The sequence below is a fragment of the Aythya fuligula genome, chromosome 6 (genome assembly GCF_009819795.1).
Source record: "Aythya fuligula isolate bAytFul2 chromosome 6, bAytFul2.pri, whole genome shotgun sequence".
Taxonomy (NCBI): Eukaryota; Metazoa; Chordata; class Aves; order Anseriformes; family Anatidae; genus Aythya; species Aythya fuligula.
The window spans coordinates 32,972,902-32,996,789 of NC_045564.1; the positions used below are offsets into that span (position 1 = coordinate 32,972,902).

General features: G+C 45.5%; 2 protein-coding genes across 3 annotated transcripts in view; both read right to left on the reverse strand.

Moving 5' to 3' along the window:
* Positions 1 to 4,307: 4,307 nt before the first annotated feature.
* Positions 4,308 to 7,706, reverse strand: RPL37A (ribosomal protein L37a). Its single transcript, XM_032190560.1, has 4 exons — positions 7,652 to 7,706; positions 7,095 to 7,223; positions 5,814 to 5,896; positions 4,308 to 4,597 (listed from the first exon to the last, which is right to left on the reverse strand). Exons 1-4 carry the CDS (start codon positions 7,652 to 7,654, stop codon positions 4,534 to 4,536), a joined length of 279 nt encoding a protein of 92 aa, XP_032046451.1. The 5' UTR covers positions 7,655 to 7,706; the 3' UTR covers positions 4,308 to 4,533.
* Positions 7,707 to 12,159: 4,453 nt separating this feature from the next.
* SMARCAL1 (SWI/SNF related, matrix associated, actin dependent regulator of chromatin, subfamily a like 1) overlaps positions 12,160 to 23,888 on the reverse strand; it is a 32,273-nt gene continuing 20,544 nt past the window's right edge. For both annotated transcript variants that reach the window (XM_032190517.1, XM_032190518.1), the window contains 8 exons: positions 22,888 to 23,028; positions 18,513 to 18,731; positions 17,627 to 17,697; positions 15,301 to 15,403; positions 14,394 to 14,576; positions 14,077 to 14,177; positions 12,642 to 12,738; positions 12,160 to 12,417 (listed from right to left, as the gene is read on the reverse strand). In XM_032190517.1, the coding sequence (XP_032046408.1) occupies positions 12,205 to 12,417; positions 12,642 to 12,738; positions 14,077 to 14,177; positions 14,394 to 14,576; positions 15,301 to 15,403; positions 17,627 to 17,697; positions 18,513 to 18,731; positions 22,888 to 23,028 (1,128 nt within the window). In that variant the 3' untranslated portion in view covers positions 12,160 to 12,204. The remainder of the gene's footprint in view (positions 12,418 to 12,641; positions 12,739 to 14,076; positions 14,178 to 14,393; positions 14,577 to 15,300; positions 15,404 to 17,626; positions 17,698 to 18,512; positions 18,732 to 22,887; positions 23,029 to 23,888) is intronic.

The window sequence follows — 23,888 nt, forward strand, 5'->3', positions numbered from 1 at the left end:
GCTCGGTCTCCTCTGCAGCAGCTCCCCCACAGCCCCTTCTTCATGCTCTTGCCATGAAGAGCAGGCAGGACTCTGAACACAGGGGTGCCCAACATCTCCAGCCTGAGCAGAAACACGCAGTCCCGAAGCATATCCATTAGATGCCTGAAGGCCAGGAGAGGACATCTGAAGCCGAGCAAATTCCAGGGAAATCTTTTACATCACTCACATTTCAAAAGCACAGCCAAAGCCTCTGCTGGTGCAACCTGGCAAGAACGTGCCCCTCATTGCACAAAAATAAGAAACCCAGGCCAGCTCTCCCTCCGCCACCACAGGGGCAAGGGGCAGCCGTGACAGTGAGCACCACAGCAGAGCTGGGGAGGAGAAGCCGGCTCTGGTTTGCCTTTCCTGCTGAGAAATCAGGTGCATCCCTTGGGTTGGGGCGTGCTGCCAGCAGAGCCCTGAAGGTGCAGCACAAGGAAGCTCAGGAGCTTTCCCGGTGATGCTGCTCGTGCTCTAGGTCAGGAGAGGCACAGGGATGCATAGCAGGAGGTGAGCGATACAGGACGAGAAGAAAAAGAGGTGGGTGAAGCTCAAGAGGACACCAGCCCTTTGGTTCTCCAAAAAATGCTGCAAGACTGGCCCAGGTAGAGCTCAAGGGAAGTTTGTGGCCTGACATTGAGGGATGCCAGAGCCCAGGGAGGTTTCTTTTAGGCAGATATTGGGGTTTGGGCAATGCTGTGCTGGCTTCTCCCCCTTTTCTTTGCTTTTGTAGTTTGAGGTGCCATAGTGGCACTGCCCTTTGCTTGGGGAAGAGGGAGATGCTGAGGCCAGGCCTGAAGCTCCGTGCTGCAGCTCCGGGCATCCCAGCCCAGCCGCAGGCACCAGCTCCAGCACCAGTAGGCACACTGGGGGGAACAAAGAGGGGGCAGGCGAGCTCATTCAGTTGCTAATAGGCTACTGAAAGCAAGACATCACATTTATGATTGCCATGCAGGGATACGGTCCAGCTTGCTAAAATCAGAGGGAAAAGCATGACAGGGCAAGAGAGAAGAGGAAACAGATTGGGTTTTTCAGATGCACCCCAAAATCCACACAACTCGTAGGAGCCCCAGGAGGCCGAGCAGGGCAGTGACACTAAGCTGCTGAGCACCCAACAAGAGTTTTTCTCAGCTCTGGTTAGAGAAACCCTTTCCTGCAGAGCTGCCACTGTTCGTATGCTTGGAGCAACGCTGTACAGAAAGGAGAAGGGCTGTTTTTTTTGGGGGGGATGGGAAGGGGGAGCACAAACCCTGCGCTGGGAAAGCCACACCGATGAGCTTGTTAACATTTGAAGAGACTGCCTGGCGTGATTCCTTACACAGATCCCTGCCAAGAATTTGCAAGAGGAAAGTATATTTAGCAATCCAAGGCATGCCAAAGCCTTGTCAAGAGAAAAAAAAAAAAAAAAAAAAAAAAAAAAAACACTTTGAATATGTGGAATAGCAATTAGACATTTTCTAAGCAGCCATTTTCAAAATGCATCCAGGCATCTAATAAGGGCACCTGAGGCATATCCACAACCCCGCCACGCTCCGTGCCTCAAAAGACATCCGCTAAGGGGCGAATACACAGAGCAAGGGCACGTTAGCGATGGCAACTGCCCACTTGCAGGGCACTGGGGCTGGTGCTAAGCTTGTGATCCTCTGCCACCCCCCCGACCCACTGCGAACACACGGTCTCGTGCCACTGCGTGTTATTTCGCAGCATCCTCTGAGGAATGATTTCTCCTAAAGCCGTGAGCCGTGCTGCCTGAGCAGTTCGATGAGAGCTGTGCCGCCAGCTCTGTGATGCTTTGTGTCCCCAAAAGGAGCAGCTGGTGAAGCTCCAGGTGAGAGGAGCAGCAGCTGGAAGCTGGGACAAGGCGTAAAAGCAAATGGCAGCTTGCAGCCAACTACAGTGCCCCCAGCCCTGGTTGATTCTCCTCTTGGCCAACGTGCTGAGCTGTAAAAGTGTCAATAAACTTCATCGCTAAGCTCCTTTCTTGCTGGGGAGAGACCTGGATATGTCTTCCAGGACAGGGCACGTCTGCCCCAGGAAGGTCACTCACCTGCACTGATTCTGGAGCAGCTGCTGGGAGTTTCCCTGGGGTGCAGCACGGAGAAAGAGGCTCGGGGGAGCTCAGGAAAGCCACGGACACCTCTTGATCTCACCCAGGGATGAAGGCAGCCAAGCACGCAGCGAGGCCACGACCTTTGCTGCTCGTGGACGTGAGAAATCACACCAGGACGTGCTCCGTAGAGCGTGGCACAACGCCACAGCACCTTCCTAGGACGTAGAGATGCTTTTGACAGAGCAGCTCCACCAATTCCTGCCTGCTGACCACCGCTTCCCAGCCCCCCCGCTCCCGTTTATTCCTCCTCTTGGCGCCGAGCCCCCAAATCCTCACCCGGCTCCGTGCCAGGAGGGCGTGAGAAAGCAGCTGGGGAGGGGGACAGGTGAGCAGGGGACCCCCGAGGTGGGCAGGGAAGGACGGAGCCAGGCTCAGCCCCCAGCCGCAGCGCGGCAGTGGCGCCCGCTGGCCGCTCGCAGCATCGCCCCGGCCGCAGCAGCTCTCGGCTTCGTGCTCTCGGCTCCTGGCTCTGGGTTTCTCGCTCCTGGCAAGGCAGGAGCAGCTCAAACCCAAATCCCAGCCTCATTTTCTCTTCCCGTTTCCACCCTGCCCTTTTTCCACCCTCCGCCCACGCTAATCCCCAAGGGAATCAAGTCGTTTTGGGGTATCGAGGTAGTGCGGATGTATCCTCTGCACCTGCTACCGAGTGGCTATTTCATGCCAGGTGGGGAGGCTTTAATCAAAGCCACGTGCTTTAATTACGGTCTGTGCATTAATGAAGACAGAGGGCTGTTACATCACAACCACTAGAAATGAGGAAATGGAAGGAAACATCCCCAGCACCCCGAGTGGGGAACAAAAGGCAAAACACGCAGACCCCCACCTGTGCTTCTAGTGGCACCTCACGAGCTGGTACCACAACTTCCTACATCCATCACCACAGGCTTCAAGGGAGTTTTGGTGCAGTAGAAGCATCTTGTGCAGGAATCTCAGACCTCTTCCACACCCTCTCAGAGAGGAGAACGCTTTTTTGCTCCTTCCCTGATTGCCAAACCCGCTGCTCACAGTGCCTCCCTGTGGAAACAGCTCAAAACCCCGTGTTTTATCAGTGAAGGCTTCCATGGGATGAAGATGCAAAGCGAGGCACCAGCGCACAGCCAGGGCCTCATCACAATTTTCTGAGAAAAGGACTCCCGTTTTAAATGAAAACACCTTAATAAGGGAAATTGTCTTTATTTTGATGCAAGTTAAGCAAAAAAACAAAAAACACTTTCCTTTAGTAAGGGAAGCTTATAGCACTGAACTTTAAAATAAAAGGAAAGGGGTTCAGGGATGCCAAATTCAAACATTTGAGTTGCATGAAGACTTTTTGCGCTCCTATTTAAGTCCTCTTCTGAATACAACTTCCAAAGACATCGGGCTCATTAATGACATTGGCTTTATTGTTTTTAAGTTGGAGCAAGAGGACTTAAATATTACTTTACTATTTTTCTTTTAGCCCTTACCAAGGCTATTACTAAGACCTGTGTTTTCTGATGTGTATTGTGAAGGACCAGAGAAGTGTTGCAGTGACCAAAAAGCCCAGCTCATAATCCTGAACTAAATCAAAACTCACTTAACAAATCAACTGTAAAAAAAAATGTTCCAGTATCCCAAGCTTGATAGTCTAAGGAGGTGATTTGGAGGCAATTATTAGCCTAAACAGCAGCTTTTCCTCCAAGATTGATGGTCCCAGGAGTTGGCTCAACATGAAAAGCATGAAAATGGACTCAGGAACTTGAACACACAGAGATGAGAGCCCTACCACAAGTAGGGAGAGCAACCCAATCGCAGCATTTGTGCGCGCTGATATTGAGATCTGCACACAGCAGAAAACACCACGGGCTGAGGTAAGCCACCATCTGCAGCTGGCACTGAAAATGAGCAGCACCAGCCAGCAGCAGAGGATGACAGCTGCTCTTTATTCATTTCAGTCTCTGCCCTCAAGCCACGATGCTCTTTTCTCTCCTTGCAGCACATGCACGGCTCTCCCAAGCCCTCCTCAAAGACGAACAGGAGAAGGCAGGCTGATGTTCCACTTTCTCTCCTCTCCCCTTCCATCTGCTCGCTCCTCCACTCCTCCATTTGCTCTGTGCTATTCCTCAAGGCACAGACATCAAAAGGGCACCTCAAGATGTGCCCAAGTTCGCCTCACGTTCACCTCAGTGCATTAAAGCAACAGAACCAGAGTAGGAAATTAAATGGAATAGAAAATTGTTTTTTAATGACTTAACCAGTAATAAGAACTTTTCAACTACTGGATAGAAATACAAATGCCTCCGTAGTTATACCAATAAATAAGACAGCGCTTTCCATAGAAAGATGAACATGATTCCACTCCATATCACCTTTTATTGTTAAAGGGACAGATCTTGACAGTGGAGGAAACAAGCATGTTTCAGAAGGAGAGCAGGGTGCAGCATCTACTGGTCCTTCAGTTCCTTCAGCCTTCTGATCGCAGATTTGACTGTCACTGCAGAGGTGGTGCTGAAAGAAGCAGCAGAGTCATTTGCACAGCGCAGCACAACAACCCGCACCAGTTATTTTTTGGACAAAGCACTCATCAAATACTTCTCGCCCGACTGCATTGTCAACAGGAGGCTACCTCCACGTCGATTTTCCTGACAACAAGGCGTAGGCCCATGCCTACAGACGCGCACACAACTTCACAGCTACCTCTCAATCCAAATTACCCCGGCATCCAACAACTACGTGCACAAACGCGTGGGCTGAGTCCTAGCGACTGTCGTGTGGGGTAACCGCGTCCTCTACCAGAACGGGAGGGGGCAAGGAGGGTAAAGAAAGGCATGCAAGGGCACCATCACAATAAGAACTGTAATGATTCAATTGTTTTAGGGAAAAAAAGAAAGTTTTCTTTGGATTTCAACTATTGCACCTGTTTCTCTGAACTGGGAAGGCTACTGCAGTAACCACAAAAAGCGCTGCTTAAACTTCAAAATAAGGAGGTTGGAGTGTCTTTCCAAAACTACGCTATTTCTACAGCCAAGAAAACCAAGGGAGGAAAAATACACCCCAGATCAAAGACAATAATGCATCACAAGCTGTGAAAATATCTTTTTTTTAAATAGATTGGAAGGAGAGCTGTCAGGTCTCAGCCATGCAGCCTGTTCCACCCAGAGAACAGCTGAATGGATCAGCCTTTACCTCTGCTCCTTTCCCTCCAGCATCACCAGACAACTGGCCCACTCGGAATACTTCCTGTAAGCAAGAAGTATCGTTTGCATCTCCAGTAAGAGATGCTACTACAGCAGAGCCACAAGAGAGACTGCTTAGAAACAAATGTTTGCTTCCACATTTGCAGATGTTTGGATTTGTTGATTTCAAGTTTGGGAAAAGATGCAAAAATTGCTTGTTTTTTTCTTTAAAAAAAAAGAAAAACAAAAACAACTGCTTTGGTAAAGTCCAGAGAGATTATGAGATTTTTGGGAGGATACACCAAAACTAGCAGGAACTTCATGGCTGAAATGCAGTATTGGCAAAAGCTGCACAACAGATACTGGAAAGAACAGCAAGTGCTTCCGTCTGATCAAATTTTATTAACCAAATTGAGAAAAAAACACATCACTAATTCAGTACAGATCTACTTAATGATTAGCAGATTATAATTAAAAAATTTTAAAATCCCTCAGTTGTCTCAGTCACATGAAAATGAATGCTGATAGAAACTTCTTTACTGCCTTACTTGTAAGTCCAGGCACCACCAGCAACTGTCTTCATGCAGGATCCGCAGTGCCAGATCCCAACAGCCTTCCTCTTCATTTTGGTCTGTAACAGAAGAGAAAAAGACACACTCTCCAACAGCTGAAAAACCCACAACAACTCATACTGTTATCCTAAAACCCAACTTCAGGTGAGTAGTTCAGCATCACACCACAGCGCTGCCTGTAAGGCTGTGCTAAAACACACAAGGATCAGAGGTTTTCATTCCAATTTCTCAAAACGGAGAGATCATCTGAAATATTTTTTTTTTATTCGTATATGGAATAGAAGGGGGTTATTTCTAAATGCACCATCAAAAATCTATTTTTTTAAAGGAGAAAAAAATATTAAGGAGTTATACTGGTAATAACAACTGATATTCTCCCCTGGCATTATGACCAACGTTGCACTGCTGTTATTTGCCCTTTATGAACATCCCAGGATTGCTCTGAACCAAATGCTCTTTGCACCTAAGGAGTGGGCACTTCACTCTCTTCACCTGGGGAAGTCTCCATCATCTTGCGGAGATAACAACGGGTTTGCTCAGACCTACCTTGGTCTAAGCTATTCAGATGGAGATACCAATGTTCTCACTTCACATGTGAAAGCCATTAAGTATAAAAAAACAGACAAATTCTTACAGTTTTCTAGTCACCTACACATACCTACTTTACAGGTATCAATAGTCTGGGCAAAGAACAAGCTGCTGGGCCTCTCAAGCTGTCAAAGCCAAATTCAAGTGAATTGTGCTCACACATGAACAAGTAAGACTCCTCCTTATCAGTACTCATTCCCCATCCAGAGCTATAAAACACATACAGATGTAAACAACCAAGTGCAGTCAGAGTTGTAAGCGGGAAGAGAGAGGTCCCTTCCTCCCCAGGTATGCTGTAAAGTTAGTGAAGGAGGAAGAAGAAGGAAAAGGAAAAGGAAAAGAAAAAGGAAAAGGGAAAGAAGCCCAAGTCATGCCTTAATTATCAGGATTACAGATACGTTGTGTAAATTCTGCCAGGTCTTTTCATCAGATCCCTACAATACACAGTCTGGCAATAAAATAAAGATTTGTTTCCATTTAACTACCAACTGTGCATTCACCTGAAATGTCTATTAAGTCCTTTTATTTTATAAGGTGACCTAACGTTCACAAAAAAACTATTTATTTTCCTTAAACCAGCCAAGCAGAAAAAAATCCAGACGCAATCCATTCCCACCACCGCTAACAGGCCGATTTTTGAGTACAGCCGTAGGAAGCCGGGCGCCTCACCTTGCCGCAGAAGGAGCAGGTATACTTGGCGTGCTGGCTGATCTCGATCTTCTTCACCATCTTCCTCAAGGACGCGCCGTAGCGGGTCCCGTACTTACCCACGATCCCCACCTTCTTGGTGCGCTTGGCCTGCAGGGAGGCGAACAGCACCACACCGCCATCAGGCGCGGCTTCACCCAGCTCACCGCCTTCCCCAGCGCCTCCTCCAACAAACAGGGACCACCGCGAGTCCCAACCACCAAACCATCCCCTACCACGGCGCACACGGCGTTGTTTAATTAAATCCCAGCGCCTCGTGCTGCCGCCCCCCCCCCCCCCCCAAGCTTATACAGGATCCCTGCACCGCCATCCCCAGGCCCGGCCTCCCCCCTCCCCCCCCCCCCAAGGCCTCCGCTCGCTGCTCCCCCAGCGCCGCCCCGCCGGAGGCCGCCCCCCCGCCATCATTGTTCCCCCCGCCATCATCGATCCCCCCGCCATCCCCTGGCCGCTCCCCGCGGCCCCAGCGCGGCGGATGGCGGCGGATGGCAGCGGATGGCGGCGGCCCCCTCCCCGCTCACCATCTTGCCGCCCGGAGCCGCCGCGGAGAGAGGAAGGCGCAGGGCGCATGCGCGGGGAGGTGAAGCGGCGCCGCCGGAAGTCAGCGAGGGCAGAGAGGCCGGGCTTGTCTGCGCCGCTTGGAGGACTGAACTCTATGGTAGCCCCGCCTGACGGGGCTGAGGGGAGGCGCGGCCCCCGCTGAGGGGGCCCCCGAAAGAGCCCAAATTTGGGTTAAAATAGGGCGGTGGGAGGGCTGCGGGGGGGCACCTTCACCCCAACAAGAGGGCAGGGGAGGCAGCAGAGAAGCAGCCCTCGCCGTCCCCGCCTCCTTTCTGGTGGCTGTTAAATAGAAACGGGATAAAGGCTCAGCAGCCCCGCTGCAGGTGTAAAAGGAATAAATAAATAAATAAATAAATAAATAAGAACACATTCTAACCAGCCCTAAATTTCTAACAGCAGCCCTAAAAGCAGAGGTTTCAAAACGCCCAGCTCGCAATGCCCATACACCCGTGATTCCCTCCCGTGCCACCCCATACCCAAATAAATGGCCCCAAAACCCCCCTCAAAAAGGTGGAGGGGGTTCCCAAAATCCCAGCAGTGCCCCCCCCAGCTCCCCAAAACACCAATATCAAAAGAGCAAAGCAGTGCAGGGAGGGATTTCTCAGCCCGCTGCTGCTCTGCAGTGCTGCTAACAGGATTAACCACCCATTAACCCCCATTAGGAAATATAATCTCGTTAGCCCAAGTGCTTTTTAATGCTCAAAGCTGGCTGCAAATTCATCGCAGCCCCGAGGAGGGAGCCCAGGCGGCTGGGAGCCCACCTGCTGAAACCATTGCCAGGCACTTTTTTGCAGGTGCATTTTTCCGTAGGGCTGAATTTATGGGATTTAGCTCTCTGCTGAGTCAAAGTCTCATTTAACACAGCCTAGGAATATATTTGCCCTTTTCAGAACCTAATGATGACTCACGGGATACATCTTCAGTACCAATGTATTAAGAAATATATATAATAAAAGGTTCCTTTCGCTGCTTTGTGACTATTTGGTTGGAAAATAAAAATAAAAAGACAGCACATCCAGGACTGAGGATCTACCGCTGCTCTCCAGTCTGTATTTAGAGTTCAGGGTGGCTGTGGCAATACAGTCCACGGTCATATCCTTCACCTACAGTTATTCCAGACAGCTCTGCCAACAGCAAAATGCAACCAACCCTCTCACACTACAGCCTCTTCCAGCATTGAGAAAATAAATGCGTATTTCCAAGTGACAGGGACATGGATAGGCGCAGACAGGCCAGCAGAGCTCCCAGAGCTTTGCCTTTTCTCAGCCTACCGCCTCACCCTCTTCGGCATGTCCCAGGCTGTACAGCTTCACATACTGCTGCCGTCATTCAAACTGCTCCTTTTCAGTGCTCAAATACCCGTTGTTTCTAGTTGGGCGTCCTTCCTGAAAATGTCACCTCAGTAAAATGCTCCAAGCTCCAAGCTCAGCTCCACTACAGTAGCAGGCAGGCTGCAGTTCTGAGTCCGAATCTGGAAGGGCTTTTGGTGTATCCAAACACACACACAGTTACCTGGTAATTGGGGTTGCTCTGGTAGCGCCTCTTCCTTGTTTAAAAGAGTGGTCAGCATGTTTGTCACTTCCATTTGCGCTGACAGCACAAAGACATTCTGCTACAGTAGGTCGGGTAGGAAAGAGTCTTCTCGTTAAAAAGCTCCCAAGAACATACAAAAACCAAAACAAGTGGTAAGAACCGCAGAAGACACCCTACTGAAACAGTGAAGGCTGTAGGCCCATAGGAAGCCCCTGGTTTCACAAGCCTTGCCACGTGTCATTCCAGTTACATTACTGGGATTTAAAAATCAAGGCTCTAGTGTATTCGACGGGCAAATGTAAGAGTCCCCAAAGGGTTGCACACTCCTGAGGCTGCCTGGAGGTCTCGCTGCCAACCTGCACGCTACCTTGTACAGATTCTCATCAGCAAGCCTTGGAGGTCCTGTCGAAGCCTCCTGGCAGCATCCCAACCTCCTCCTCCTCCTATTAATGACAGACTAATGGTGTAATTGGGCTAAGGCACGCACAATTTTTTTCCAATGCCTTGATGTAATGACTAAAAGCACTTTGCTTCAAGATTCTTCTCCCTTTTTTTCATCTAGTACAGTTAAAGTGAATCTCAAGTGTACTTGAAGAGCCTTTGTAACTCCACAGCAATCCAGCTGAGATTTTTATGGGTCCTAACAAAGAAAGAGTGCACCTTGCATTCTTCTAGCAGGGCTGGGACTTATCAATATATGGGCAAGATAAATTGAGTTTATGAGAAGCAGAATTCTCCAAGGGTACTCTCAGCAGATTTCAGAAAAAATACTGTTTTGAAGTAGCTATAGCTTTACGAGGAGGAAGAGAATTACTCCTGTAGGAGATGACATTATGGGTACACAAATAATGCCTTCCATTTGTTTTTCAGCAGGCAGATGGCAACATTTCTCACCCCTTTCTCAGAACAACCTTCTCTACAAGTAGAAAGATCATGTGTCCTAGAAACAGATTAAATACTCCACATTCAAGAAGGAAGCCATTTAAAAGTGTTTAGAAGTGTGTATTCATCTCCTGGCCAACTGTTGGCACAGGAGAAATGATGTTTAGCTCTCACTCTTAAAATCCAGAGACTAAACACTTCCCACAGCTGGCCAGTCACACGATCTCTGGTCTGATGCCTCTGCGCTTGTACGCACATCAAAGCACCTTTTGCAGTCATGAATGAAAAGCCAGCACAATTGCAAACACAGCCTGTAGGGCATTTCCATGACGACACTTGCTGAAAACGGGGTAATCGAACCCTTTGAAGCAGGAAAAAAAATGTATCACGCTTACTATCAGCTTGATCTTGTAGCACAACCTTTTTTTTTTTGTCCTCAACCATGGAAGAGAGGGCTTTTGGCCACTGTCTGCTATCTATCTGTACACAGTCAAGCATGCTGCCTGCACAAAACGTTAGCTGCTGGTCTCCAGGAGCCGAACATAAGCCTTTAGTTTGCTGTTTCCTCACCCTTATCCACAGATTAAGGCTGTAAAACACATCTAACTGGTCCCTCTGAAATTTTATCTTCTGTACTCCCTGGTCACGTTTGTACAATGCTATCACGTTTCCAAGTATCTTCCAGTATTAAGATCAGAATTGGGAAAGACAGGAATTCTTGATTACGTTACGCTGCACTGGCAACAATATTCACACACGAAAAGACAACCACGCAGCACTGCCTGAAAAGACAAGTCATGATAAACAGAAATTTGCCTTTGTATCAAGCCCGCATTAAAAACGGACTCCAGAATTTTGGTTGAGCCATCACAAACCAGAAGTATCACCGCGTCAAGCAACAGTGCTGCTTTTGGCAGTCTCAGTGTAGCCTGCACAGAGCTGTAAGAGGAGTGAATAACAGGTCCTAACCACCCTGAGTATCTCAGGCATTAGCTGTCGATTCACCTCTAAACGAAGTATCGTGTGAGCTTCCCTTCATGTTTTAGGAAGCACAAAAAGCATCGCCAGACAAACCAAACCTTTTGGCCACTATAAATTAAAAAAAAAAAAAAAAACAACAAAAAACATCACCACACTAATTCCCACTACATCATGTACTTTTCAAAGTTAAGAACCAAATGGGCGACGAAATTCTAAGACAGAAAAAGCACTGGAAACTTGGGAAACATGAGTTAAAAACAACTTTTTATTTAAACAATTCAACCCGGAATCAGCTTCCTACAAAAACAGAAGTCTGCACATCCTCTTCTGCTCACTCATCTGTGGAAATGAGTCTCGAGTCTTAAAGAAAACACACACACACACGCGTTCCCCTGAGCAACCAGTCTTAATCCCTGACAGCGGGTGCAGGCTTCACCCTCCACTGAAGTGAGCATGTGCCATGGAGCTGGTCCTAAAATGTAGAGAACGAGGCCAGAGATCAGAGTGCTCACGCAGACTTGTGCTTATCAGGCAAGACGCACTTGCTAGCAGGCAGTTACACTGCTTGGTTTCAAGCTACCGACTGCCCTGCAGAGACACAAAACCTGGGTCTCTCCTTCCTCTCCCCCCACCTCCAAAAATGTTAAGATCTCTCTAGATCCCAGTTTCTTTTCTCCTCGCTACTCAAGTGAATAGCAGAGACAGTTCGTGAGGGCCTGTGAAGTGACTCCTCAAGATCCAGTCTGAGCTTCTCTGAGATGGAAGGCTCAGACATGAGTCCTCAAGAACAGCTCTGCAATGTGGACAGACAACAGTTACCTGCTTTCTAAATGAAACAGCTACAGAAGATGACTTACTAAAACAAAGCAGCATGCTACTTGCCCATGGCCACTCAGTCATCAGCAGAGGCAGGACTGCAAGACCTGCAGGCTGCCAGCTGTGCACTACTCATCCATCATGCTGTCAGATTGTCTCCTCATCCTTTGAGATGAAACACGCTAGAGATACAGAAAAGAGTCTTTTATTTCTGAAAATTCAAAAATAATACTTGATTCCTTTTGTTGTGTTTTTTTTTTTTTTTTTTTATATTAAAAACTGCTAGCCACCTTTTTTTTTTTTATGTTACACTTTCAAAAACCTCCTCAATACGCCGCTTTTTGGGGGAACTCACTGAACACCTCTCTTCGTTTGTGTCTTTACAGGCACTGCCAGAGTCAAACTCACAGCAAGCATCAGCTGCTTCCAAAAGCAAAAGTTCATCGTCGTCATCTCTGCAATCAGAGAAGGTCCTCTGGAAGAGTTCATAGATGGTCTTCTGCTTTGGATCTGGCTGAGAAATCAGAACAGGCAGAGTCTGTATATGCATTGTCACACACAGTGAAAGTAAGCAACCATCAAAGGGTAGTCCCATGGCCCTTGACCCATGACCCTCTGCCATTAAAGGCAGAACAGGTGTGAGGTCAGACTGCCCATCACATGCAAATCTAGAAATACAAAATCTCAAATGCATTCAGCCTCTCCCAGGGACCTCTGCCATTCCCTCAGGTCAGTTACCTTAGGACAGTAATCGGTGGATTCAGCTGTACTGGAAAAGTTGGTTTCCGAAAGACCAGCTTCCCCCAGCACTTTTATTTTCTCTTGAATCATTGGCCTAGGAGAGAGAAACAGATGTTATTGAAAGGAAGAAAATAACATGCCAGATTCAATGATCCATTGGGAAAGACACTGTCATTTACTACGTGTAGATGAAAAAACTATAACGGTATAAAGATGACTTTTCTTCCAAAGCTCATTAGCTCCTTAACCCGCCCTATTATTGTTTATGATGACTGTATGCTGTTTTGGGATATCAAATCTAAGGAAGCATCAATCCAATTTAAATGAGAAACAAGAAGAGGATGTGATTTCAGGCTACAAATATTTGGAAGGGTCGCATATCCAAGAGAGAAAGTGGCAAGACTAATGGTATGAAGTCAGAACAAGGAGATGCAGGTAAAAGGAGCCAAAATAGCCTGTCCTCCAAGGCAAGCAGCGATAATCCTCAGCAACAGATGCATCAGCATTTCTGGGGTACCTCCCAACGTACTGCAGGAGGAATAATCCCTCACTGGCCCATGAGGTCTACTGAGGTCCCAACTGCACCTCCACACTGGAGGCTTTGAAAGGGGCAAAGGCCACAGCACGACACCACATTTACCAAATAGCCTTGTCTTTTTCTTCTTTTTCTTGCTTTTAAAACAGATGCTCCTGTCCTTATTTGAAGAGCCATGCTTCCATCCAGTTAAGCATTAACGACTGCATGGACAGCATTTCACAAATAAAGGCAGAATTACTGTCATTAAATTTCCGTGAAACGTGGGCGACACATTAGTTTCCAGATCCCTTCATTGTAGGGTTATAATTATTTGCCATCATGATATTCTGGGAACTGCACAAGTTCACTTACTCCATTCGCTCCTTTAAATGAGGTAATAAAGAAGTAATTTTGGACTTTAAATGAACCAGCTGGTAGATGATTACTTTTCATCATTTGCAGGTCAGCTCCCTCGCAGCTTTAAGGATTCCCCAGATCCTCCATTCCCCCAGGATGTCAGATTCCCAGCCACAAGGACTGCTGCACACTGACTGCAGCCCGCAAGGCGCAGACCCCATTTCCCCAGAGCTGGGTCAACAGCACTTCTTTAATCCATCAAAGATCTCGCTGAAGAGCCAAGAGGAAAGCAACAGTGCAGTTCTCCTCCATAGCTCCCTGTCCAAGCACTCAAATGGACAGATTGCTCAGTGACTACTTTTATTCCTCCTTGCTTATCACCCACTTAATTATATCCGCTGTGGCCAGGCCGTGTCACCCACTTACAATCGGTTGGCAATTGCTGCTCCTCCCCTTGCAGGCTGTGGAGATCAGCACTACCATTAAGCAACTTACATCACGTGGGACAGACTGAAAACAGCCAGGAGGAGAACCAAAATGTTCCCCTCCACTTCCTACCATAAGAAGTCATCCGCTGTGCCTTTAGCCACCAGGTAGTGGACGTTAACGGAGCTGGTCTGTCCAATTCGATGTGCCCGATCTTCTGCTTGGATCAAAACCTTTACATAAAAAAGGTGACAAAGAGAATTAATTGAGAACTGCGATGTCGAAGAAATAACAAAAATGCTAGAGAACATATGTGGCTGAGATTAAGGGAAATAGATAAACAAACTAGGAAAAATCTATGCTCTCTTTGCCCATCACATCTCCTCCCAAAAGCCAGCATTTCTGCTCTCCAGGCAGCATCCAGCCCCTGACACTTCCAGGATACGTACCCCTGGATTCCAGAAGAGCTCTGCAAACACCACCAGGTCCGCAGCAGACAACGTCAGGCCCATGTTTGCGGCAGTGAGGGACAGAACGGCCACCGCCTGCTTCTCTGACAACTGGAACTTCTGGCACAGAGACTGCCGCTCAGCTGAAGAGGTGGAGCCATCAATGCGGATATATTCAACACGCTGAGAAAAGGCAGAGAAAGAAGATAGTACTTAGCAGCCTTGTGTCCCCTTTCCTGTCTTCTCCCTCCATATTTTAGTGGATTCCGTTTCCCTTCCCCATGCCAGAACCAAGAAAGTTAAAAATGCAACTGCTGTCTTTTTAAAACCTGTCACCATTTCAAGGCACTGTAGCTCAGCGTGTAATGTTCTTCCCCTCTGTCAACAACATCTGCCTCGCTCCTGTCCATTGCTCCCACACTGATCCGGAGCAACAGGAAGGACAGCAACCAGCTGGCAACTCAGGTACAGTGGAAAGAGAAGCAGCTTAGCAAAAAGCAGGATATTATCTGCACGCTGATGTTACAGCCTTTCCAGCCTGAAGTCTTCCTCTGTTTACAATGGAAGGAGATGGGATCTTACATATCTCAGTTGCTCTTCAGGAGAGGGATGATAAACTTGGATGAGGCAGGGCTGTAATTCACGAGCTCCAGGGCAGATGATGGAGATCAGTGAAGAACACTGAATACAACAAAAGCCATTCAGCTAATACAAAGTGCATCCCATGCTGCACTCCCCCGACAGCTCAGCTCCCTTGGTGAAGGGCACATTCAGAAGCACAGCAAGTAGAAATCATCTCTGCCCCTAACTTTAATAAACCAGCTGACCAGCCGTAACTCTGGGGAGCTCTTAAGCAGCTGTGAAGCTGGAATAGTGATAAAGTTAAGAAAACTCAGTTGTTACTTACTTTCTTCTCCAGCTCTTCAACTATTGCATCCAGCATTATCTTGTGATGAGCAAACACCAGGAATTTATCTTTTCCACTTTCTAGTAACTCCAAGATGTATTCTCTATATGAAAGAGAAAAAACATGAATTATGTGCTAAGATAATACAGACTTTGCCCAAACCAGATTTTAAAGAAACTTTTCATCCTACAGAAACTAGGAAATAGGTTAGCATAAAGCGCTGCAGTAAAATGCAAGTAGCAAGTCAAGTCTCCTACAGATTGAAAGAGATATAACACGAAAATCCACTCATTTTTCTTCATCCCAGCTGGACAGCTGCCTACATTTGTACTTGTATATCACTGAGAATCAATTTATTGCATCCTACCTTAATCATGACACCCCAAACCAAGGAACAGGAATCGCCTGTACGTTTTGACTAGTCCATCCAGCCTTCTGTATTTCTGACTTTTGCACGATCACAATACATTAAACTAATCTGTACACAGTGTTTACTTCGGATTGTTTTTATTTTAGAACAATAGGTGTCTAAACGCATGCATCAGGATATGGTAAAAACCTTTTTCTTGTAAGGGTTCATATTAATATTTACTACAGCTTAACCTATATACATCAGCTATTTCCAGGAAGCATCCATATGCATAAAGGCTAATGACAAATGAAAGGCAACTAGATTCAGTTCAAATCCAGTTAAACAGTGTTAATTAAATCAAAACGTCTGGCATTTGCCATGGAGTAATCACATGCATACCAGCTGAGTACCGAACACATGTCTATCTAGTAACTTGTGATACAACTAGGTCAACTAGAAACTAGAGCTCGAAAAACATCTAAAATCCTAAAATTTGTAAGTAAATATAGCAACAGCCTTCAGAGTAGATTATACAAATGCCTTCTTTTCTTTGGAATGGCAAAGTTGTTGCACGACCAGGAATACCAAGTTCTTTGCTAAATAAAAGACAGCTTAGGCCAGCAGCAACTGGCAGACAACACCAAGCAGGATTTCCAGCACCATACGAAGATGGATCAATGCTTTGCAGCCAGCTCCCTGGATTCTGTCATGTTCAGATCCCAATTACAGAATATCAGCTAAGAAAAAAAATCTCAGAGCAGGATTACTGGGTTTTAAAGTAAAATATCAAAGTGAACATTCAGTGTAGCAACCAGATGCCAACAAATCACAATTATTTTATAGCTCACCCCCATACACCCAGTTACAAAGTGGTTAGTCATTTCAGTGACTCCGCAGAGTGGCAATGAAAACTGTCATCAGGGGTAAGGAATGGGAGGTGCTAATGTTCATATGACAGCACCATTAGCTAGATGGAACTGTACATTAGCACCTTGTAATGTCTGATACTTTAAATGCTGCTAAACCCTAGAAAAAAGTGGACTAGCTCCTACTTCTCAGTGCCTGTAGAGTCAAGTAAACACTTCATGGTTTTGTATTCAGTTCACACTTGCAACTGAATATAAAAGGAAGAAACTCTACTAACTGTTCACTAACACAAAAGGAAGAAAGTCCTCTACAGAAATGAGAGCTGGGACTCTGAAGTGCAGTTCTGTGCCAAACAGACAGATTTTGCAGCAAGGTCTGAGATTGTGAAATCAGTGCACATTAGTTGGTCCTCGCGTTCAGAGGGCTGTGGAAAAGTAAACTGTTTTCATGTTCTTAGCATGCTTATTAAAAAGTCATGTTAAATGGCCTAAAGCAACTCCTTTGCAGTCCCAGCAGAAAGGCTAAGGATGAAAGGGCATGGAAAGTCATAGAAGGGAATTATTCCTACAGAAGACAGTTAAAAGCACATCTGTGAGAGAAAACTTTTGCTACTGAGGTCCCATGTGAGCTCTGTGGAAGTGCCAACAGTAGGGGCTGTGACACCCTCAGAGAACAGTATAACTAAAGCTCAGACCATTTCATAAGCTTTTTGGCTCAGGGCTCTTGCTGCAGTACTACTGCAGTATTTGTTTTCTCAAATTCTGTTGATACTTTTAGTTTCATTACTCCACCCCTCCTTAAATTGAAATAGGGTCTGGAGCAGGGAGCTTGATCCAAGTCCCAAACACCAAGTAATTTCAGACAGTTCAAATGACAGAGTTTAGAACCGTATCTGGAATGAAATCAGAAGACTTGTTCAGCCTAGGAATTCTAAGAGAAGAAAATGTTTAGTGCATTGTAATTAAAATCAATTTTATTTTTTTTTTAAGCTGGCTTGAGGCTATGCTTCATGTCCCTGCACTGTTATCTCTAAGGCACCATTTTCCTGTTCTCAGCGGAAAAAACACATTTTACTAGGCAAGAATGAAGGAGTGACATGCAGCTTACACGACTGAGTGGATTTTAGCTTCTGCTGTTCTGTTGTAGAAGAGGAGAAGAGCTTCTTTCTCCTGTTGTTTCTGCAGAGGGAAAGAAAAATAAATTTGAGTCCAAGAAATGGCTTTTCTACCTTCTTGCTTACAGATTTGCAATGTCTGTTGCTGCCCATATACACTTTGCTAGCAAAAAAAATATATCAGCCTAAAACCGTAAAACAAAAGGGGATTGGAGGGGGAAGTCTACACGCCACTGGGCATGGCAGATACTCACACTCCTACTTCTGACACCTCCATTCCTATCTCCCACTCAACTCCTACAAGTGGAATGACAAGCATAAGACAAACGCAGTTTGAGTTGATAAAGCACTTCCCAACTAAAATGGCAAGGAAAAACTCCCAGGTTATTACAGAACTGTATTAAGAATCTAGGCATCTAGAAAATGCTTTTGCCATCCATAGAAGAAAAAATTGCAAAAATCCAGTCTTTACATTTTTGGCTACTGCTGTACTCTGCAACTCAGCTTCAGCAAGGCTGTGTTTGTACGCCGAATGGAATTATAAGGCAAGATGGAAGAGTAAACAGACAATTAGAGGGGACTAACAAGAAGAAAGTGAGAATAAATGGTATTTGACACAAAGGGATAAAGCAGACCACTTAAAAGGAAAAAAAAGCAGATCTGTTTTGTGTTGTTTAAAACTGTGCCTTGAACAGTCTTCCACTGTGCCATGACATGAGGTGTGGCTCTGACTTTCTTTGAAACACAGGACACTGCTTTTCCACTGATGTTTTTAATTTGATTTAACAAAAAAAAAAATAAAAAAAAAAATCTCCTCATCTGAAAAATAAAGGCACCTGAAATACCAATGCTGCATCATGAAAATAGTTTCTGACTTACATTTCCATATCCTTTGGCCATCTTCTTTGCTTCAACTGCCAAGGCAGCTTTGGTCTTTGCATTAATGCCTTCGGGAGACACCACAACCATTTTGCGTTGCTTTGCTGGAAGCTGGGAAAGCACATCTGATTTAAGACGTCGTATCATGATGGATTCTTCCAGTAAAATTTTCAGTTCGGCTAAATTGGATGATCCAGAGTAGTCCCAACCCCACGGCATCTGGGAAAGACCAAAGCAGTTATGAGCGTCAAACTCAAGAGACTGACCCTCCTGGTCTGCAGGTGGAATAAACTTCCAGAGAAAACGGATAAAGAGAGAACTCGGCGATCAGTAGGAAGAGAGATTTGGTAAAATTGGTGGTAAAACAGAAGGGTACAAACCCACCCAACAAGAGAAGGCTACTTGGGTTCGGACAGGAGACCAGTAACGTTTTTAAAATGACTGAAAGGATAAAGAGCAATCTTTTTGCTGAAGTTTCACAAGTTAAGTGTATGAAATACAGCTACTATAATATTGAAAGCCAAGTAGGGGGGAAAATCTTCGCCACAGCTCTGATTCCAAGTCTTGCTAGCAGCGTCACCAAGAAGTACAAGTTCTGATCTTCAAACAATCCCAAGCAAGCAGCCCCTACACATTTGTACCTATAAACTCCTCGATGGCCTGTAACAGAAATGTGGGGAGCCTCAGCATGAACCCCTTTGATCTGCTGCTCTGTTCTAATTGTACCACCTGAATTGCTAAAATAAATTTAACCGGGAAAAAAAAAATAAAAAAATCTGTATTTCCTTTATTTGCCTTCCCCAAGAGAAAGCTGCTACGACAAGGAAATGGAATAAAATAGGAAAAAGCTCTCAAGTGTTCACTGCAACCTCTATCCTTCTGTAGAATGGAGGAGACCAAAATAAGAAAAATCATCCCAGACACATGGTTAAGCACTGCACTGACTGTATGAACGGATAGTGCTTTGGTGGAACAGGGGTGAGAACATGCTTTGAGACAGAACAAGGAGGAATCAAACCGGTCACAGGCAATTAAGACCACTGTGGTATCTGGAAGCAAATAGTCCTACTTCACGTAGAGACTTAACAGGACAATCTGCCATTCTATGGCCATATTGTAGTGCTGTGAACCATCAACTAACTACGGTTTCTGGCACCTATGGTCATCATTAAAACTCATTTGACTTAATCTATTCCTACATAATGATGGTGCCTTCTGATTATCTGTAGTTGGTTCATTAAAGCTAGAAATAATTCAAAACCCTGATACAAAGCCAGACTGGGTCCCATAGAGCAGAGAATTTGGCTCTGAGAACAGCACCGCGGTGTAGAGCTAGAGGTAATAAACCCACCTGGATCTAAGCCAAGCCCTCAAGAAGCCAACGTGGGTATTCCTGCTCTGCTTCCCTGAAGCCAGGAGTGCAATGCAGGTCCCTCAGGTCCACGAAAAGCTGGCTCGAGTCTAGCTGGGTTTATTAGCTGTAGGCAGGTGCTGCGTGAAAGCTGACAGGGCTGAGCCCCAGTCTTTTTGCCCCCTTTCCTGCCTTCAAGGCTTCAGGCTCAGCAGAGCAGATGTGCTGACCCGAGAAGGACCTGGTGCTGCACCCAGTGCAATAAGCTCCCTGGTCACACTGCTCAGCGCTCTGCCAGTGAAGGAGCAGGAACCAACGCTGAGGCTGCTGAGCAAGACCTGCTCTGGGACCTGGACACCTCCCGCAGGCTCATTCTACTCATGCAACCCACGTTATTCCCCTTTCCATTTCCCTACCAAACAAGCGATGCGTGTATTTTGCAGCCACGTAGCACAATTCATTTCCGAAGAGTAACATCACTCTGACTGAAAGAACAGGGCAGAAACGGAGCCAAGACACTCTCTGTTGTCATACTGAAGTACAGCCAGGCAGAATCCCAGCAGTATGCTCCTATAAGGTGACCGTGCTGCTGGAACAATTTGCAAACAAGGAAACATTCTGGTTCTGTGCTGCACCTAGGTGATGAGAATTATTTCTTGGAATTATTAAAATACATTTTAGTATGCACTGGGATGAAAAAAAAGAGAGAAAAAAGGACAATTATTTTGCCAAAATACACATCTGGCTTTGATCCATAACATTCCAGAACAAATGCATCCAACTGTGATTTTCTTACCAAAGTGTTACAGCATCTTACATGAGTCAGTAAACTTATTACAGCGTTAGCAGACGCTGCCAAACTCTTACAAATTCAGAGCATGTGCTCAGATAGAAATTATTTAATATTTGCCAACATCACCCAGTTTGAAAAATGAATTCACAGCATGTATTTTGGGAAACAGACTTGAGCTATTTTGTAAATAAGCAGGTGACATTTCACTTGCTGCATTTTTTAAGAGTATAGATGCTGGGAGGTTGAATTGCAAAGTGACAAACTTTTATTTTATATCCTTCCTAATCACATCTGCCAGGTATCTGCAATTTTCTGTCACGAAATCTATTCTCTTCAAACAGAAAGTTGTCAGGTTTTGGTTTTACATCGAATGGTTCAGGTTTGTCAATTTTTCATTAATCTTCTAATGCAACCAGATTTACAATTAACACCAAAATATTTTTACAGAGTACCTTTCATCCTGACAGATCTCCAAAAGCTTTGCAAAACCTCCCTGGTTTTGTGCCACTCCACCCCGCTTACAATGCGGCCACTTTCAGGGCAGAAGGAAGAACCTATTTGAGTAACACCAGCAAAAGTACCACAACGTTTTTTCAGAGAGCTTGTAACTCTTAACACAATCGCAGGTTAGAGCTGCAAAAACAAACATGAGGGACACACTGCAACCATGAGGGAAACACTACAATCATCAAAACACCTTTTAGTTTACTCAGAGCTGTGTGGATTTTCAGCAACCTAAAATGCAGCAGTCCTACTTTTATTTTCAAATACTATCCACATCTCTTCGTTTCCAGCAGTCCCACTTCTGGTCTAAATAAGCAAATTCCTTCTAGGTTCACGGTATCATTTACTGCCACTAACTGTAGCAGAAGTCCCAGGTGAGCACTGAGAAGACCAGTAACATCCAACTGTCTAGTAGAGGCGGCTCAAACAAAAACAAAATTGGACTAGAAACCCTGCAGAGGCTCTGAAGGGGAGCTGATACAGACTGTGACCTCCATGCTGAGTTCCATTGTAGGCTGAAAACTCATTTATAAAGAATACATTGGTACAACCTGGATCGTGCAGAACAATTTTATTTCTTTTATCCAATTCCACATCTTACCTGAGGTCCATATGCCTTGTAATTGAAGCAACAGCAAGTCATGCAGAACTTTACCCTCAAAGGGTTTATGAAACTCCAAACCTATTTACACTCAAAATTCACCCTCCCTTTTACTGCAGAAAGCCAACAAGATTAAACTGCATCTTTTCATTTCCCTCTAAAAAGCACACTGGACACTGCTCAGACAGGGATCTCTCAGCAAAGATAATGAAACTCAGTAGAAATTGCAGCCTTCTGCCTCCCATCCAACTCTTACTATGGATGGAGAAATTAGAAGTTCCACTCCTCTGCCATGAAAGCAGAGCTTTGCTAACATGAATGCTGTTATGTTCTCATTCTCTCTCTCTCTCTGTATATATATATAATCTATATGAACTTGGTTTGGGTTGGAAGGAACCATAAAGATCATTCCAACTTCCCTAACTCCCCTGCCATGGGCAGGGACACCTCCTACTACACCAGGTTGCTCAAAGCCTCATCTCCTGGCCTTGAACACTTCCAGGGATAAGAGAAGTATTCTTAGAAGTACTCCTAGAAGAGAAAAACACTTCCAGATAAGATAAATTAATTTATTTCCAAGTTTTGTTGGGCACCACATCCATTTCCTGAATTGGAAGAGGTGGAATACAGACTCTAAGTCTTAATTTTTTTACCTAGCTGGAGGCATGAAATCCAAAATCCTAAGCAACAGAAGCCTCACGTTGTTAGAACAGTCACTAAGCCAGACCAGAGACTGTTTTTCAATCAATTGGCCCAATCCTAGAGCTGCTTAAAAGGCCCACAGCCACTCTGCCCATTTAAAGCTGTCGTCAAATTCTTGTCAGAACAGGCTCCTTTCCCCACACTAAGGCCAATTCTGTTTTTAGCTTTTTATTTCTGTGCCCTTCCAGGGCAGCTTTTGACAAGAAGCTTTACTGCCTCCATATCTCAGGCCCACGATTTATTTGCAGCACCTACCGTTTCTAAGGCTGAGAGCTTTCAAAATATTACTTTGGAGTGAGACCTTCTCAAAAAGAACACATAATATCATAGGGGGAAAGGAGGGAGAGAAAAAAAAAACACTACTGCAGTTTAAGAAAACAAAACAATAAACCAAAATGCTGTCTGAAGAGTCTCACTGAAGTACCTGCTTCGCATCGCAGTAGCGGAGCCCGAAGGTGTGGAACTGAGGGAAGAAGCCTGGCTGGACAGCCGCGATCTGCGTGTAGAGCTCCATAGGCCGGGACATGGCAGGGGTTCCCGAAAGCAAGATCACTCTCCTGGCCGCCTGGGAAAGCAAAGTGGAACATCCCTTATCAGACAGCTCACGAGAGAGGCAGCACCTGCTAAGAAGTCATCCCCGGCCCCAAAAGCCATCGTTCAGGCACCCTAAATGGAAGGGTGTTTCACCTTCCAAAGCAGGACAGCCTGCAGCACGTCTTATTCATCATCCACATGCTGGAAGGGAAGGGGACATCAATTTTTATGACAGTACTTTCCAAATTTGCATTTAGGCACAAGGCACGTTGATGCCTTACGCCTGGCACAAGATTTCATTCGGCACCAGACGCCACAGGAGCATGACACACACACCCCTCGCAGGTACATCCTCACCTCCAGAATAAATCCTCTTGGAATAAACCATGCCATAAACAGACCGTCTTGCTCACAAAAGCAGAAGGCATCTAAAGAAGTAGGATTTTTCAGTCTGTTAGTTGGTTTTTTCTTTTTGATTTTTTTTTTCTTTTTAAGTTCTATTAGCAAGAAGAGATAGACGATGAAGAAAGGCCAGAAGATGTCTACCTAGCAGCCATGGCAAAAGGCACATAAGAATACTGTAAAAAAAAAAAAAAAAAAAAAAAAACAACAACAACAAAAAGCTTTGTGTCTGATACAGGAGGGGAACAGACAAACAAGCCTCACACGGTATCTAAAGTAGGTGTTCCCAAAATTGAGGGAAAATTATACCACAAACAAGTGCCTCCAAGATGCATTTCTAGCCTCTTATGTCCAGTATTATCTAATTCTATCATTAGATGCGAGAGATGAATTTCTCCTGCTGTAAATTCACCTATAGTAGTTAAATTACAAATGCCCTGTAATTTCCTGCATGGTTTAAAGCAGGTTCATTAAAATAACAAAAGGGAT

Coding starts and splice junctions, on each gene's coding strand:
- RPL37A (XM_032190560.1), bottom strand. Junction 5,897..7,094: donor CCTGCTCCTTCTGCGGCAAG/GTGAGGCGCCCG, acceptor CTTCTGTTACAG/ACCAAAATGAAGAGGAAGGC. Junction 4,598..5,813: donor GGTGGTGCCTGGACTTACAA/GTAAGGCAGTAA, acceptor TGCTTCTTTCAG/CACCACCTCTGCAGTGACAG.